Raw genomic sequence first — 17,994 nt, forward strand, 5'->3', positions numbered from 1 at the left:
TCCATCTCCCTCCCTCCATCCTCCTCCACCCTCCCTCCTCACCTCACCTCCCCTCCTCACCTCCTCACCTCCCCTCCTCACCTTCATGGACTCTCTGCAAGTCCAAGACCAGGAGTGAGAATCAGGTCTGGGATTTGAGCTAAGTGGATCCCCCAAGGCACAGATCTGGTATTGGGTGGAACCAGGATTCAAAGAAGGGTCCACTGGGGGAGGCTCCTGATTTATCAGATGAGCCTGAGCAGGAGGAGGCAGGAGAGGTTGTGGGGGGCTCCCAGGCCACAGGAAGGACGAGAGAAAGGCTCAGCTGAGGCGGAGACCCATGGCCGCTCCCCAGCCCAGGGACAGGCCTGGAGGAGGCAGGAGTGCCCCTAGAGGCCCTAAGTGTCCCCAGTGCAGTGCAACCCGGGCTCTCTGCGGGCGCAGGTGTGGGTGCTTTGTGCAGACAGACGATGGCCGGGTGCAGACTTCACCCACCAGCGCCACCCCAGGCTGGGTTCAAGTCCTGGCTCCACCGCCCACCGGCTGCTGGACCTCGAGCAAGTTTCCTAACCCTTCTAAATGTGTCTTCTTATCTCTCAAATGGGGGTGTAAAGACAAGGTCTCCCCCACTGGGCCGAGGACGCCTGGCACAGAGCAGAGGTGGCAGAGATGGCGGGTTCTGCCGTCACTGAGGTGCTCATTGCTGTCTTGCAGGTCGCCTCCACTTTCAGACCAAGGACCCTAGAGGATGGAGGCCTCAGGGTGGTGGCCGCTGGTCACTGTGCTCATGGCTGCAACTCCTCTTCTGGCCCAAGGAGACTCTGAGCTCACGAACCTTGGCCCCAAAGACAGCCCTCCCAGGCCGGCCCTGCCCTGCCACAGAATCTCCGTGAGCAACATCGACTTTGCCTTCGGCCTGTACAGACGGCTGGCGCTGGACGCCCCTGGAGAGAACATCCTCTTCTCCCCGGCGAGCATCTCCCTGGCCTTGGCCACAGTTTCCCTCGGGGCCCCGGCGGCCAGCAGGACCCAGCTCCTGGAGGGCTTGGGGTTCAACCTCACCGTGATGTCCGAGGCCGAGATCCAGGAGGGCTTCCAGGATCTGCTGCTTAGGCTCCCCACGCGGGGGTCCCACCTGCTCCTGACCACAGGCCAGAGAAGCTTCCGCAGCCTGGGCTCCGGGACCACCCAGAAACACATCAAGGAGTATGTGGAGGAGCAGACCCAGGGGAGACTTGGGGCCTGGGTGGAGGACCTCCGGGAGGAAGCTGCTGAGGTTCTGGTGAATCACGTGGCTCTCCGAGGTAAGTGCGCCTCTCAGGCAAGATCCTTCTGGGCCCCCGGCTCTGGTCATGCCCTCGTCCTGCTCCTCACAACCAATAGAAGCTTCCTCGGCCTCCCTCGACTTTTGGATAGAAGGCACTCAGCGTCTGTCCACTGAACCCTGGATGCTTCTGCCTGTTACCCGCAGTGATGGGCCTCCCCACCACTTCTTAATGGTAACTGTCGAGATTGTTTTCAAAGAAGAATCTCCAAACCTTTAATGTGCTTAAGAGCTCCCTGGAGAGCTCATCCCTAGGGATTCTGACTCAGTGGGTGGGCAAGTACCCAGAGAACCAGACCCCCTTCCTCCACAGGGGACTCTGCTGCAGGGGGCTGGGGTCTTCCCTGTGCACAGCCCCATGAGCCACCGCTGAATTACAGGGCATGGGTCCCCCTCCTCTGGAAGGTCCCAGGAAATGTGGGTTCACCAAGAGAGTCCTGAAGCAGAGGGTCCTTCATTTTTTCCAAAAGAGCAAAGAGGCCTGCACTCCCACCAGAGGGGGTCGGTGTCCCTCACTAGCCAGTCCCGACTGATGGGAGGTTTCAGCCCATTGCTTTGGGCCCGAGCTCAGGCAGCGCACCAGGGCCCCTCACCTGACAGAGCACAGCTGCTCACTCCACAGCCAGGAAGCAAAAGAGAGGACGAGAAAGAGCCTGGGGTCCCACAGTCCCCCCATGGCCTGCAGACCTGCAACCAGGCCCCACCCCTTAACATTTTCACCACGTCCCTCTGAACCACCTTGGGGACAAGCCTTCCACACACGGGCCTTGGGGGACATTCAAAATCCCAGGTGTAGCAGGGTGGTAGTACCTTTGCAATTGTAACACTACTAAATTATTGTAAAAACAGAAAGAGAGAAGCTCACACAGGACGAGGGCTCGGCGCCCTGGGGTCACCTGGGTAATAAGGGCCAGGTCAGGAGCGGGTCATCCAGGACTCAGTGCCTCAGCCCCACCCCGGCTGCCACAGGTGACCCCGGGCCCTCCTCTGTTCTCTGCAAGGACAATGTGGCTTTTCCCTCCCCCTCAGCTGAGTGGGCACAGCCCTTCGACCCCGGGGCCACGAGCCTGAAGGCGTTCTTCCTGGACGAGGGCAGGGCTGTGCAGGTCCCCATGGTGAAGCAGAAGGCCAGCCACCGCTTCCTCCACGACCCCGAGCTGCAGTGCACCGTGCTGCAGATGGACCACGCGGGGAACGCCACCACCTTCTTCGTCTTCCCCAACCGGGGCAAGCTGGGGCAGGTGGAGGAGGCGCTGCTGCCCGAGACGCTGATCAAGTGGGACAGTCTGCTCAGGACCAGGTGGGCTCCCAGCAGGCCAGAGGCAGGGCCTCACCTCCCTGCCCAGACCCCAGGGCGCTGTCACACCCCACGGCCCTGCCACTCCTGGGCCTGGTCACACCTGGCCCAGACAATGTCACCTCTAGGTGAGGTCCCTGGTCTCCCTGAAAGCACCATTATGGGCCCTGGACCAAGACGCTGGAATCCAGTTCTGGTCCCGGCTCTGCTGCAGACCAGGCAGCACCCTGGGCAAGGGCCTCCCTCCCAGGATCCGGGTTTCCTCAGAGGTGGAAGGCCAGTGACAACCACAGGGACATGTAAACGGTCACTCTGTTCTATGGTAGCACCCTGCCCGTGCTGGGGTCCGGCAGCCTGCACAGCAAGCCCCAGCCCAGCCGTGTCCCTAAGAAAGAAAAGGACCCAAGAGGCCTGGTGAGACAGGGCGTCCAGGAATGAGGAGCGGCCTGGCTGGTCCAGGGAGCCCGAGGGAGACAGGAACAGGGAGGAGTGTGGACAGGTGCACGGGCTGGAGCCCCAGGCCCTGGACATGCAGGCACGAGGCAGACGCTGAGCACAGGAGCTGGGCACCACAGAAAGCTCTCACCCTGCCCACGGCTGGCAGGGGGTAAGTGGGGCAGAGACCAGAGGCAGGGAGAGGCCACAGGGAGAGGCTGCAGGGCTGGTGGAGAGCTGGGGCGGAAGGGGCCCCCTGGGACTCACACAGGCCCTTCCCAGATCTGCTCAGCAAACCAATTTCTGTCTCTCCACAGAGAACTCGACTTCTACTTCTCAAAATTTTCCATTTCCAGCACCACCAGACTAGAGACGCTCCTCCCACCAGTGCCTGTGGGCGGAGGCCTCCCGGGGCAGCCTGGACTGGGCATCTCTAGGGTAAGTCCAGACGGGGCCCAGTGGGGGCTTCTGACAATCCCTGGAAGCTGCGGGACCCACTCAAGGTGACATGCTGTCTGCCTTAACCTTCAGGACCATGGCTTCGCCGCCCCCGTTCCACACCACTGCAACCCCCTGTGCCAAGACGCCGGGCTCTCTCTGGAGCTGGCTCAGGTCAGGCCAGGCCCCACAAAGGAATGAAAGGAAACCCACAGAGCCAGCCCCCTGCCAGGGAGGAAGCAGAGGGCAGAGCTGGAGGCTGGGGGGAGGGTGACAGCCTCGCCCCCACACCTCCCTGTCCCCTTCTCAAGGACATTCACCAGGCCCAGCCCCAACCAGGTGCCACATCAGCACCCCCCAGTGGACAGATGAGGCAAGTGCTGCCATCCCATTTTGTAGATGAGATTGAGTTTGCAGTGTATTAGTTCCTGTGCTGCTTCAGTAACAGACTACCAGGGACCAGGTAATCTGTAAATTGACTACCTCATGGTGCCGGAGGCTGGGGAGCCCGAGGTGAAGGGGCTCCGCCTGGTGAGTACTTCTGGCTGTGTCATAACAAGGAGGAAGTCCAAGCCAAAGCTCAGAGAGAAAATGGGCCCAATCCTCCTTCCTTCAGGAACCCATTGCTGTGGTGACCGGCCCCTCGCCCGTGGTGGCATTAATCCATTTGTGAGATCAGAGCCCCCACAGTCTAATCCCCTCAAAGGCCTGCCTCTTAGTCCTGCTCCTGGCAATGACTCTCCACACGGGCCTTGGAGGGGCCAAGGGAATTACCCCCAGTGACCACACTAGTTAGTGTCCAGCCAGGATCTGGGCCCGGGCAAGTCGTTGAGCACCGGGACCTGCATTTGTCTCCTCAACCAACCCTGGGCACCTCCCCATTACCTGCATGTCACACACACCCCAGAGGGGACAGTGGGTTTGAGGCCAGGCAGGCCTAGGCCTGGCTTTGTCTCACCTTAGCTGTGTGGCCTTGGGCTACATCACCTCTCTGGGCGATTGGGACCCTGGACCCTGTCTCAGGGGGAACACCTTGTCCAATGTCAGCAGCACAGGGTCTAGGTGAACTTTCACACTCAGCAATGGTGATAAAAGAGATGTGATGGTGGAGTGAGGAATTGGTTGGCCCTGGACAGAGCTGGGGTACAAAGATAGAGGTGTGAGCAGAGCAAAGTTAGCACCAGGTGGATGCAGTGGCAGGACAGACCATGAGCACACAAACAGACCTGCAATAGGTCAGGTGGCAATAAACCCACAGATATAGCAGTGTAAGTGGGTGGGGATGGGGTCTGTCCAAGGAACACTAGTCTTGGAGTTCTTGATGGGAAAGTGACCTGAATAAGGGGAGGAAAGGAGTTCTTGGTAGAGTGCTCAATATGTGCAAAGGCCCTGAGGCATGACCACGCCATCCAAAGCCAGTGAGGCTAGAACACAGTAGACAAGAAGAAGTGCTGTGGGAGGTGGAGAGGACAGAACTCTTCAAGATCAATAAGACTTTGATTTCCCCAAGAGTGAGACAGAACTCCACCGAGGGCTTTAACAGAAGAGTGATGTAATGAATTCCCCTAAGTTAGAAAAAGATAATAAATTACACAGGGGTGAGAGCACAGAGCAGCTGAAAGGCGATGGATGAGGGGGAACAGGTGGAGCTGGGATTTGGACCTGGGCAGATAGTTCCCAAGTCCAGGCTTGTGCGCGTGTCCACAGTGCCCTCAGGAGGCTGTGACGGCTCTATAAATGAGGGAGATGGTTCCCGTTCAGCTCCTCCCAGTCCCGTTTCTCTTGCACCCAGAACTCGAGACCCCCTGTGATCTTCTCTCGACCCATCAGCTCACGGGAGGGTGATGTGTGGTCACGGACCTCACCTGTGACTGCCGTACCCATCACCTGCAAGAACTGAGCTGGATCCTAGAGCCAGGCCCCGCCCTCATTCCGTGGCCCCGCCCTCATTCCGTGGCCCCGCGCGGTGTCTTGCTGGTCCTCCTTAACCTCTTTCCTCTCTAAGCACTCCTTGGTTTCCATGGAAGCATAACCTTCAGAACTCTCCTGCCAACTCCAGGATGAAGCCCCCTCCTCACTGATCTGCTTCCTCCCTTGTCTCATCCTAGCTACCTGGCCAGCCCTGTTCCCTACTGTCTGTGCCGTACCACTCCACGGAATCTCATGGGGCCATAGATGTCCTCAGCTTCCCCCTCCCTGTCTTGGCTTGGACTTTAAAACATACAAAAAAAAAAAACACCTGAAGTGTCTTCACTCATCTCCAAAAATCCAAATTCTACCTCCTCTGTGGAGCTTCCTCTGACCTTATCCCTCACCCTTGCACCCGAAGCAGAACCAGTCACCCCTGGCAAGCCCCCGCCCTTGGTTTTCAATGTCTTCTCTGCCCTATCAAACAACAAGTGCCTTGCGGGAGTCGTGCCCATAGCCCCCTGCTGTGCTTGGCACTGTGGACCCTATATACTCCATAAATATTTACTGAATCTATTCATGAATTAATTAGGGATGGAATGAATGGAAACGAATGATCAAAATAATGTGAATGAAAGAATCAGTAAAGGATGGGTGGAAGAGTCGTTGTATGGACACGGGAAGAAATGAGTGGAGAAACGGGTGGGTAGATGCCAGCGTGATATTCAAAATACACTGCAACCTGCATAATGCAGATGCCAGCAGTGGAAACTTAAACAGAGGGGCAGAGAGGTGGATCGGGAACAGAGGGGATCATATAGGGAGGATGGATGGGTGGTGAGTGTATGGGTGATTCGTGGAGGAGGGGGGGAAAGATGGACGGATTGTGGATGGATGGACGGATGGATGGATGGATGGATGGATGGATGGATGAGGGATGGATGAGGAATGGATGGATGGATGAGGGATGGATGAGGAATGGATGGTGGATGGATGGATGGATGGATTGTGGATGGATGATTGATGGATGATGGACAAGTGAATGAGTGAGTAGATGGCTATATGAACACATAAGCAGTAGATGAATAAAGTCATAGTTAAGCAGATAGTTGACAGGTTAGGTGGATGGATTATGGTTTGCTGAATAAATGGGTCAGTGGATCAATGATAATGGACAGGTGTATTTAAGAGTACTAGGTGGATAGATGAGTGAATTTTTCAAAAGGCAGATGCAAGGATGGGTGATGGGGTAAGTGGATGGATGGACAAGTATGAGGTCATGCAAAGGAAGAGAAAGAAAATTGGGGTTGAGTGATGATTCCAGAATTTTTTGTACAGGTGACTCATAAGGCCACCATGACTCTGGAGGAGGAGGGCTCAGAGGCTGCGGCCGCCACCAGCATCCAGCTCACTCCCAGGCACCACCCTGACCGTGCGCCCCCCACCCCTCCAGCCACTGGGTTCAGCCGGCCCTTCCTGGTGATGACTTTCCACACAGAAACGGGCAGCGTGCTTTTCCTGGGGAAGGTGGTGAACCCGCTGGGGTAGAGCTCTGCACCTGCTGGGTGACTCAGAGCCAACAGAGAGGAGACACTGACTGGGACACGGAGTCATCCGTGAAGACACCCCGGTGATGTCATCAGGTTGTCTGAGACTGGGTCTCTTTGGAAGTGAAATAGGAGCTATTTTGCCTCAGTGGAGAGGGCGCGAGACCCCTTGGACAGTTTCACGCAGCCACAAAGATAAGCCTGGCCCACGCACCACGACCTCTGTTGCAGAATCAAGTCTCATGAGAAGCGGCAGATGTCCAGCTCACTGGCTCAGTTTTCATGAGTATCCACAGGTGCAAAGAATAAGAGGAATCCAGGCCATGCCCACCATGTGCACACAGGCAGCGACCATGGATGAACTCCCTCTGTGCAACCCTTGCTTTATAGATTGTATCTCATTTAAAAATAATATCTCTCAGCAACCCAACGAGTATGAGGTGCGATCATAGGAAAGTGGCTTGTATTTGGCCCATTTTTAAATTTTTTAACCTACAAAAAAAAGGGCTCTTTCTTATGGTTGAATCTAATATTATTTCTCCCTTTTCATAGTTGAGGATTAGAGAAGCTGAGAAATAAATCCAAGAGGGCTCAGCAGCAAACAGCAGTCCTGGGATTCGGGCCATTTTATTTCAAAGCCTTGACTGTGTTGTTCTCATCCATTTTGATGAGTTAATGATTCTCAAACTCTACTGTACATACTGACCCCCTGGGGATCTTGTTAAAAAAGCAAAACTCTCTTCAACAGGCCAGGGTGGGACCTGAGGGCCTGCATTTCTCAGTGATGCTGAGGCTTCTGCTCTGGTGGCCACATGTTGAGTAGCAGGTCCCAAATGCTCTTGCCCCTGTAACAGCAGGAAGGGAGGACCTTGTGTCACTAGCAAGGCAGAAGAGTGGCATTGGGTCTTTGATCCCCTTATGGGACTGAGCAAAGTTTCTGGCAATATCTGTTTGAAATCTGCAGACAAAGCTTGCTTTAGGGTCACCTATGAATGGGTGTCCTGGGGGAAAACAAGTGTTCTAAATATTTCTCCTGGTTTTAAGCAAACCATGGGTGTGTATCACCCTCCACCTCAGCCCTCGCATCTGAAGGGAGCCCCACAGGCCTGGGACCAGACACATGAGAGACCAAATCCCATACCTGGTGCAAAGCAAGTCCACTGAGGACCAGCTTGACTGAGTCCATTGAGACCCATGCAGACAGGTTACACTAAGTGGGTGTATTACAAACAGGCAGGAAAAGGGTGACAGAACCCTGGGGTCCACTGTGAGCTGGTCCCCCAAAGCCTGGCAAAGCTGCTTTGTCTGTGCATGGCCCACTTGAAATCCAGGATCTCCAGCCTCATCTGGGTCCTCTACCCCAAGCCCACAGAAGATGTTAAGCCAAAGTGCTTACCATGTTTGCTGGGCGTGGTGGCACACGCCTGTAATCCCAGAGGCTGAGGCAGGAGGATCACGAGTTCAGAGCCAGCCTCAGCAAAAATGAGATGCTAAGCAACTCAGCGAGACCCTGTCTCTAAATAAAATACAAAATAGGGCTAGGGAAGTGGCCCAGGGATCGAGTGCCCCTGAGTTCAATCTCCAGTACCCAAAAAGCAAAACAAAACAGAAGTAGAGCAGAGCCCGGTCAGCCCTGGCCAGTCTTTCCCTATCCCAGGCCACTGCTCTCCCTGCACCTTCTAGAGAGATTCTGGAGAATTACAAGTGAGTAGGAGGGGGGGAACTGGGTCTATGGTGAGGACTGCGATGAGCTGGAGACCCCCTGCCTGATCCAAAGGGGCACCAGTGGTTAGCTGCCTATGAAAGTGGCTTAGACTAGTTTGTATTTGTCCTCACGGGCCAGGGTGGGCTGGCGTGTAGTTCACCCAGGCATCAGGAGCCCTGGCTGGTGGAGCATGTGGGTCTGCCATCCCAGGGGTCTTCTCCACTTGCATGCTCGCAGAGGGCTCACAGCGCCTCCAACTTCCAACCAGCAAGGAGCAGGCAGGAGAAGGGGAAGGACAAACCCATTCCCATGAATGATTCAGCCCACAAGTTACACACGTCTCCAGCTCATACCCCAGTCACATGGTGCACCCCGCTGCAGAGGCAGGAGAGAGAAGGAGCGTCTGTCTCAGATGACCACCTGCAGGACAGACCTCAGGGCTTCTCTTGAGAAGGAAGGATGAATGGCTGCTGGAGAACCCCTGCCTCAGCCTCAGCTCCCGCCAGCCTCCCGAAGTGTCTCCTGCTGACCCTGTGGGGGTGGAGGCTGCAGCAACTGAGGCCTGACAAGAGCCCAGGGCAGCGGAGCCCCGGCTCCTCGGCCCAAGAGAGGCCAAAAGCCAGAGCCAGCAGAGATCCCAGCACAGGATGGGTAGGCTCTCTTGAAGGCCCTTCCATCATTCATTCCACAAGCATCAGCTGAGTGCCTGTGGGAAGCCATTCTCGCACGTGATTAGTTACCTCCCTGGCTGGGTGAGAGGCGCTTAGACAACTGTGTCAGAGCCTTCCCCACCCTGTCCCAGGTACGAGGGCTTGTCTGTGTGGAGGTGTGCCTGGCCACTGACCCGAAGACCAATCACTGACCCTGACCTTGGAATGCTGGCCCCCTCAACCTTCATTGAAGTGCCTGCTGTATGCCAGGCACTGGGCGTGTGCTCACAGAACTTAAATGATGGGGGTGAGAATGAAGGTAGGAACCCACCCTGCCAGAGAGCCCATGGAGAAGACAAAATCATTTGGCACCCAACACCCCAGTGAAGAGGGCCCTGATACCCTGATCTAAGCGGCTGCTTTAGGGTAGGGTTTTGGGGCATATGGTGAAGAGTGGAGCTGATTTTATATTTTAAGAGGAAAGAAATTATAAGATCAGGCCAACATAGCATGTTTGGAGGAATGGTCAGAGCCCAGGGGCTGCCATCTTGGACCCCAACACCCCTGGACAATTCAGTCTTTCAGAGAAGAGTCCAGCAAGAAGTCCAGCCTGCACCCATTGGTCCTACCAGAACACCTGTCTTCAGGCCCATTATGTGTAACACCCAGAGGCAACAAGTCCCTAATAGTAGAGGAGCTGGTGACATCTCCATGCCCGCCAGTGACCCACCTCGCCCAGGGGCACAGCCACCTACTAGTTAGGAGCGAGTTCATCTCCCTGCTTGGTCTGTACTTTGTAGCACATTTCACTCCTCCATCTCTGTATAAATGGTCGGGAAGCACCCTCATCATGCACGGGGGTGATGTTAGCACCCGCCCCACAGGGTGTGGAGGTGGAAGGAGTCAATGAAGGTGAGGTGTTTAGAGCTTTCCTCACAACAGGTCAGTGCCAGAGGAGGGCACACTCCTGTCACCACCTGAGTGGTTGAACAGTGGCCCCCCAAAATGTGCAATCCCTGGGCCTGGGCCTGTGACCTTGATTAGAAAAAGGGTCACCACCGGGTCTCTGCGAGGACTGAAGCTCGGTGCACCCTACCTCTGCCCATCTCCACTGAAGGGACTCATACTGCTTTGTCCCTCCAGTTTGGCCAGGCTCCTGGCCCAGACCCACACTCTGAGAGATGATGTGGTTCAGACATCTCACAATACCTAGGCCAGGAGGGGCCCTCCAGCTGTCATGGCCCCAGAGTCCTGCAATGAGGAAGCTCAAAGGCCAATATACCTCTGGGACCAACAAGCACAGGTGACATGGGACAGACCATCCTGCCACACTCAGGCTAGCCAGAACTCAAGGAGCTCACGGCAGAGGGGGAAGGACTGTGCTGGCCAGAGTTGAGACAATCCCGCCAGGACGGAGCAGATTCAACCCAGGAAGGACAAGGAGAAGCCAGTGGCACTTTGGAAAGACTGTGGGGGCCAGGGGAGCTAGGAGATGACTGGATGCCAGCCACCAGCTGTGTGACTCTAAGTGGCCTGGTCACTCTGAGCCTCTGTCCCCCCCTTGGTAAATGGAGGCCAGGCACTGTTTCAGAACTTGAGGGGTATTCCCCCGCCCTGGGAACCCTGCCTCAACTAGGGCTCCCCGTATTTGTCAGCCGAGGAAACTCAGGGACAGAGTCTCCCAAACAGAGGTGAAGTCTGCCTCCCTCCAGATCCCATAGCACCCCCCAAGCCTCTTCTGCACCCTGAGCCCCCTGGCCTGTGCATGTCGGCAAGGGTCCACCTCTGGCTCCTACAACAGATGGAACCGCATCTGAGCCAACTCTGGATCTGCGGGCGATCAGGTCTGGCTGGAACCCACAGCAGACCTGGGCGGTCCCAAGAGCACAGAAGGGAGCAGGGGAGAAGAATCCCACCCTCACACGCATGCACACGTGGAGCATGCTGGGGAGAGGGACAGCAGAGCCCTGGACGTGGCTGGCAGAGGGAGGCAACCGGGAGACAGGACAGAAAACTTCACAGACTCCCAAAGCAAAGCAGGAAAAATTGTTTCCAGGGAGCTTGGAGCTGGCCTTCTGCCCCTACAGTGCTGTCACTTCACGGGTCTACAGGTCTCCCTGAAGACGGAGTCAGAGGGGTGGCCTGGGCCATGGGGGCCTGCCGGACAAGATCTCACCAAGCCAGCCTTGGCGTCCCCTGACTGCCCTGCTCCTGGGGAGGGCGACTAAGGAAACTGGTCTAATATGGTCAGCAGCATGAGCCCTAGATGCCCCACTGCTCATTAGGAGAGCCCAGAAGGTGTGGCCCTTAAAACCAGCTGGCTGTGCCCATCACACGTGGGGCTCTGCCTACTGGACCCAGGGCTGGCTGAGCCCACACACGGAAAGCTCCCGGGCTGCTCAGAAGGAAGTGCATTGGCAAGTCAGCTGGGCCTCTGAATTCCTCTTTTCTCCCTTTATTATAAACAAGAAATTTTAGCACGAGATCTACCCTTTATTCAGGGCACAGCACAGTCATATTAGCTGCAGGCACAAGGTTGTACCGCGGATCTCTAGAACTTATTCATCTTGGATAATTGAGACTTTATGTCCATTGATTGGCTGCTCCCCATTTCCCCTCCCCCACCCCAGCAGTCGCCCTTCTACTCTCTGTGTCTATGGGTTTGACTGTAGTGGAAACCTCACGTAAGTGGCATCACATGGTAGTTGTCCCTCTGTGACTGGAAAGTGGTCTAATAGGGACATTTAGCAAAATGTCCTCCGTGGTCATGCATGTTGTCACACATTTCAGGATTTCCTATTTTTTTAAAGCTGAATGATATGTTATTATATGTACATGGTGAGTAGGCCACCTCTGGAATGGGAGAAAACATTTACAAACTGCATATCTGACAAGGACTTAATGTGAATAATACATAAGGATCTCCCACCAATCAAAGAGTGGGGAACTAGAGCCTCATCTCTCACCCTGCACAAAAATGAACTAAAAGAGGATCAGAGACCTAGGAATTAGAACAGAAACTGTGCAAATCCTACAAGAACACTCCAGCACATAGGAACAGGCCATGGCTTTCTTAATAGGACCCCTGAAGCTCAGGAAATAATGCCAAGAGTTAGTAAATGGGATGGCATCAAATTAAAGGCTTCTGCAGAGCAAGGGCAAGAGCTAAGGATGTGAAGACAGAGCTACAAAGTGGGGAAAATCGTTGCTATCTATTTCAGATATTAATCCTCTGACAGAGGATTAATATCTGAAATAGATAAAGAGCTCAAAACACTTTACACCAAGAAATCAATCCCATTAATAGATGGGCAAACAAATTAAACAGATACTCCTCAAAAGAAGAAACACAAATGGCTGACAAATCTATGAAAAAAATGTTCAACATCATTAGCAATTAGGGAAACGCAAAACTACACCGAGATTTCATCTCACTCGAGTCAGAATGGCAGTCGTCAAGAAAACAAACAGTAACAGGTGCTGGAGAGGACGTGGAGGGAACACTCTTACACTGTTAGTGGGGCTGTAAATTAGAGCAACCACTGTGGAAATCAGTATGGAGCTTCCTTAAAAGACTCCTCAGTGTTTATCCTGAAGAATTAAATCAACATGCTACAGTGATACACACATACACAGGTTTATAGCAGCATGATTCACAACAGCCAAACTCTGGAACCAGCCTAGGTGTCCATCCATGGATGAATGGATCAAGAAAATATGGTCTATACACATGATGGAGTTTTATTCAGCCACAAAGAAAAATTAAATTATGTCTTTTGCAGGAACATGAGTGGAACTAGAGACCATTGTATTAAAAGAAATGAGTCAAACTCAGAAGGTCAAGGGTCATGTGTTCACTCTCATATGCTGAAGCTAGAGAGGAAAAAGGAAAAGAAAAGGGGGGTGGAGCTCATGAAGATCAAAGGGAGATGATCAGAGGAAAGGGACCAAGGAGTGGGAGGAGTTAAGGAGGGGGAAACGCTGGGGAGTGATATTGGCCGAGTTACATCACTACACTATGTACACGTATGAATATGTAACAACAGGTCCCATCTTAAGTACAACTATAATGCACCAATAAAAATGTGGGGAAAAATTGGGGAAAGGACTCCTCTCCAAAAAGACATACAAAAGACAATGGACATATGGAAAGATGCTCAACACCCCTGTCACCAGGAAATGCAAATGAAAACCTCACAGCAAAGCCAGCTCAGTGGTGCACACCTGTAACCCCAGCAGCTTGGGAGGCTGAGTTCAAGGCCAGCCTCAGCAACTTAGCAAGATCCTGTCTCAAAAAAAAAAAAAAAATACAAAGGGCTGGGATGTAGCTCAGTGGTAGAGCATCCCTGGGTTCAAACCTCAGTACCCCAAAACAAACGAGCAAACCCCATGAGGTAGCACCTCCTGTCTGTTGGGATGGCTATTATCAATAAATAAGAGTCGGTGAGTTTGTGGAGAAACCAGAGCACTTGGTGTGCGCTGCTGGTAGCAATGTAAGATGGGGTGACAGCTGTGGCAGGGATGGTGAGTCCTCACAACATCACACACGGACCCACCGTCTGATCCCGCAATCCCACTTCTGGGTACAAAAGAATTGGAAGCAGGATCCCAGAGAGGTCTCTGCCCAGGTTCACTGCCACACTCTTCACGTGAGCCCAGAAGTGGGCACAAGCTGCACGTCCTCAGTGGCTCACAGTTTTCTGGCTCTTCTTCTCTTTCAGTCTTCACCCACCGCCCTGGCTAGCGTGGGACAACCCCTGCTTCTCCGAGGGACCAGCTTGTGGCCCTTGGCGTCCCCACCCTGCTCCAGGCTGGTTGTTCTGCTCCCTGTCTATTTAGGATCTCAAGTGAGAAGGGGTGGATTGCAGTGCTGAAAATGTTCAAATTACACAATTCCTCAGGTCACATGATGTAACTTCTTATTTCTATGGGAAGGAGAAATGGCCCTGAGTATCCCCAGGCCCCTAGGTGATGGGGGTGGGAAGCTGGCTGGGGGCTCACGGTTGTCCCCTGAATGCTGCCCTCTAAGCTGTGTGATGTTGGGCAAGTTGCCCGGTGGGTTTCGTACCCCCTCCTTGTGGATCAGGGCACTAAAGCACTGGGTGCACTAGTCACAGGCAGCCTCAGCGGGTCCCGGCTGCTGCTCCCAGGCTGGGGGTCCTGGACGCCTGTTCTGGTCTCAGCCTGGCCGTGGGGGGTTCCCTTGCCACGGTCCTCCTCTCCTGCTCAGTGAGGGTGTTCGTCTAAGGGCTGGTTCTCCACCTGGGCTGTGCAACAAAACCACCTGAGAGGCCTTCTAGTGACCAGGATCCCTGGACCTCATGCCCTCAGTTCTGATGTCATTGGCCTGGGGTGGGCCTAGGAATCTGTGTTCGTTATAATCCCTGGTGATCCTCGTAGGCCGCCAGGGCTGAGAAGCACTGCTCTAGCTAAGTTTAAGTTCCCTTCAGCTCTACCACCCCGGGGCTGGGCTCAGCGATGCCAAAGCTCTCGCACAGAGCACTGGATATTTGGAGCCCTGGGCTAGGTCCCTGGTTCGGGTGACGTTTCTGTTTGATTCACTGCTTGGGAAGCACCGTGTTACTTAAGCTGGGAGTTCTCAAAAAGATGCTTTCATGGCCTGATATCAAACTGCCACCCCCTTGGCAACCTCCCCAACGAAAGAACCTTGGAAATAACAGCCCAAGGTCATCGTCGGTGCCCGTGAGAGACAGGAAGGAAACGGTCCTGGAGCAAGTGGACTGGCCTCAAGCTGATGTGGGCTGGGCCTGTTTCCCGCTCTCTGCCTCCAGCTTAGTGACTTAAAAAGAGTTTGGAGAAATTAATGACTTTCACTGAAAAGGAGCAGGAGAAGGAAAAATAAGGGAAAGGAGATGGAGAAGAGGAGGGAGAAGAAGGAAGAAGGAGGAAAAGAAGGAGGCAGGGAGAATGGCCTCTTTCTCTTACAATAACAAGGACAAACCCTCAGGAACAAACCTGCGACGTCAGCGAGCCCGAGGTGAGGAGGAATCTTAAGTGCTGCTCAGGATCATAAAGCCGTGGGCAATCAGAAGGCCCTTGGAGGACTTGGGTAGGAGCACGCAGCACGCACTAAGGACAGGCTGGTTCTAAGAGTCCTGTAAAGCCGGGCCTGGTGGCCCACCCCTGTAACCCCCGACTCGGGAGCCTGAGGCAGGAGGGTCCAAGTTCAAGGCCAGCCTCAGCAACGTAGCAAGACGCTGGCTCAAAAGAATAGAATAGGGGTACTGATGTACTTCAGTGCTCAAGTGTCCCGGGGTTCAATCCCCAGTGCCATAAATAAATAAACAAGTAAACAAACAAACAAATAAATAAATTCCTATGAAAAATAAGTCATTAAAAAGTCAGTAAAATTCTGGGGAAAAAAAAGTCTTTGGAGGGAGGACTAGCTCTACAAAATACTAAAGCATATTCTAAAACCCTTAACAGTAAAATTACGATCTATTAACCATAAAACATATACAGCTTAACAACAGAGATACATTTTAAGAAATGCATCATGAGGTGATGTCACCAACGTGCGAACATCAGAGTGACAGACCCAAGCTGAGATGCTGCAGCTTCACAAGGTGGTGTATTGTAGGACCACTGTCGTGTGGACAGCTGGCCATCAAAATGGCGTGCAGTTCATGACTGTGATTAAAACTGTGCCCTCCGTGAGTAGAAAGACTGATCCATAAAACAGAACAGGGAACATGTAAATTGTCCAAATAGGTAATAGAGTGAGAATATAAAAGACACTTCAAATCAGTGGAGAAAAGTGGGTCGGTCATTACATAGGGCTGAGACGGCAGTTATCATCTGGAAAGAAAACATTGACTCTGTAAGTTTTGTGAGTGATCACTGCTGCTGTTCACAGGTATTCTCATTGCTCTCTCCTCCTGACCTTGGGATTTGCTTCAATCAACCAACGTGACAGAAGCACATCACCTTTGAGTGGAGGCAGTTGGAGCCAGATGTTCACCTCTGTGCGCCTCTGCCCAGTGGCCAACGGTTTATATGAATGATGTCCGGTGCACACAATGGATAGGACGCAGACAAGAAGAATTAATAAACTCTGTGGTCCTCCATGAAGTGACACGGAAAGATCACCATTGTACACCAAGGACGCAGACCAGTGGGGATATGGGCTTCCCTTTGTGTATGAATAGGTACTCCTAAGTGTTTGCCTTGGGAAAGGGACTTAGGCGCCTGGGAGAGGATTAGGGGAAGACTTTACCTACTCAAAAGCCAACCTGAAATAAGGATGGGAACAAAAACCAAGTACTGTCACCCTAGATGCCTCAGAAATCTCATACCTAGAAGGTTCAAGGCGATGGACCATAATTTCCTGCTGTATTGAGTTTCTTGTATTTCTCAAGCATAAGATGAATAGTCCCTTTGAAAGCCCTAAGTTTATTTTGGTGATCTTCCCATAGAAAAGCTTAAGACCCAGGCTTGGTGTCTCTTAGAAGGCCAGCTCCCATTCCATCTTGGCAGAGAGGTGTGGCTTTGTTTTCTGAGTAAACACCCAGGTCCCCCAGAAAGGCACGCGGACTCTCCAGCCTCTTACCTTAGAAGCTGCCTTTGCCCTAAGAAAGCCGAGAACCATCGTTAACGCTGCAGATGGAGAATTTCCTATTCCCCTAACCTGCTGTCAGTGAATATCACTTTGGGGAATGGCAATGATACATCCAGGACCCTGGAGAGGGTGGGGGCGAAGCCCCCATCCTGCAGGGCCCACCAGGGAGCAGCTGTCCATGGGGTGGCAGGAGGAGCATAAGAATCAGGAAGACCTCGAGTTCAATCCAAGTTTCACTGGGGGTTGACGCGAATCCCAGATGTCTGCCTCCCTGCTCGCTGTGCCTGCCTTCTGCAGACCTGAACCACACCAGGAAGCCTCCCGGCAGCAGCAGGACACACACCCTGTCACTAGCCAACGCCTCCCCCTCCCCCGTGGAAGCATCCCTGCTCCCTGTTGGTCTCTGCCCTTCCCAACCTGCCTTCAGCTCCCCAGAGGCATTCCGGAACCAACACCTCACTCGTCACCCCGTAGCCGTCCTCCCATTGTCCCTCTCTTTGAAGGCGTGTCCCACGGCCTGCCTGGCCAGGTGCTCTTGATCTGTGTGCTGTCACCAGCCCTCACTGGGAAAGTCCTGGTCTTTTTCGCCAGGACATTGCTATTGACAATGGATGGAGACCCTTCCACAATGTCCCTGTGGAGTGCCTTCCCCCTGCTAAGCCCGAGGCCCACGAGCCGAGGACAGTCATCGACACAGCGTCTTGCCTTTGGGGGGACAGAAAATGGACAGCCTTGCCCAAGATTCCTTAAGAGGAACCACCGAGAGTCAGAGCCTTTAATCACTTCAAATCAATATCACGGATCCTCCCGTTAGCAGGCAGCTGGACTGTGGGCTCCTGAAGTCCCTCCCGTCTTCTGAATTCCTGACTCAAAGGATCTTGATTTCTAAACAAGGACCCGCCTTCTCATCATCATCCTCCTCAGCTCTTCCACAATGCAGTCCTTGTGCCAAATGACTCCCAAGGACCAGCCGCGTGACATTTTTATCCTACGTGGTTATGGGAAAGTGCCAGCCCTGGTGACGTAAGGCTTTCATGTGCACACAAAGTTCATTTTCAAATTCTTTGATGCTGTGTCTTGACAGAGAAACCCAACAGGAAGTGGAACAATAAATAAAAAGTCTCCAAGTCAA

General features: G+C 53.6%; 1 protein-coding gene across 2 annotated transcripts in view; it reads left to right on the plus strand.

The window, feature by feature from the left end:
• Positions 1-7,535, plus strand: part of LOC107150299 (putative serpin A13) — a 9,592-nt gene extending 2,057 nt beyond the window's left edge. The window contains exons 2-6 of one of the 2 annotated variants that reach the window (XM_048799277.1): positions 694-1,283; positions 2,333-2,603; positions 3,353-3,473; positions 3,567-3,647; positions 6,720-7,535. In XM_048799277.1, the coding sequence (XP_048655234.1) occupies positions 728-1,283; positions 2,333-2,603; positions 3,353-3,473; positions 3,567-3,647; positions 6,720-6,929 (1,239 nt within the window). In that variant the 5' untranslated portion in view covers positions 694-727 and the 3' untranslated portion in view covers positions 6,930-7,535. The remainder of the gene's footprint in view (positions 1-693; positions 1,284-2,332; positions 2,604-3,352; positions 3,474-3,566; positions 3,648-6,719) is intronic. The other variant, XM_015495283.2, reaches the window with a different exon arrangement.
• Positions 7,536-17,994: the final 10,459 nt, after the last annotated feature.

Source organism: Marmota marmota, unplaced genomic scaffold (genome assembly GCF_001458135.2).
Source record: "Marmota marmota marmota unplaced genomic scaffold, marMar, whole genome shotgun sequence".
Lineage (NCBI taxonomy): Eukaryota > Metazoa > Chordata > Mammalia > Rodentia > Sciuridae > Marmota > Marmota marmota.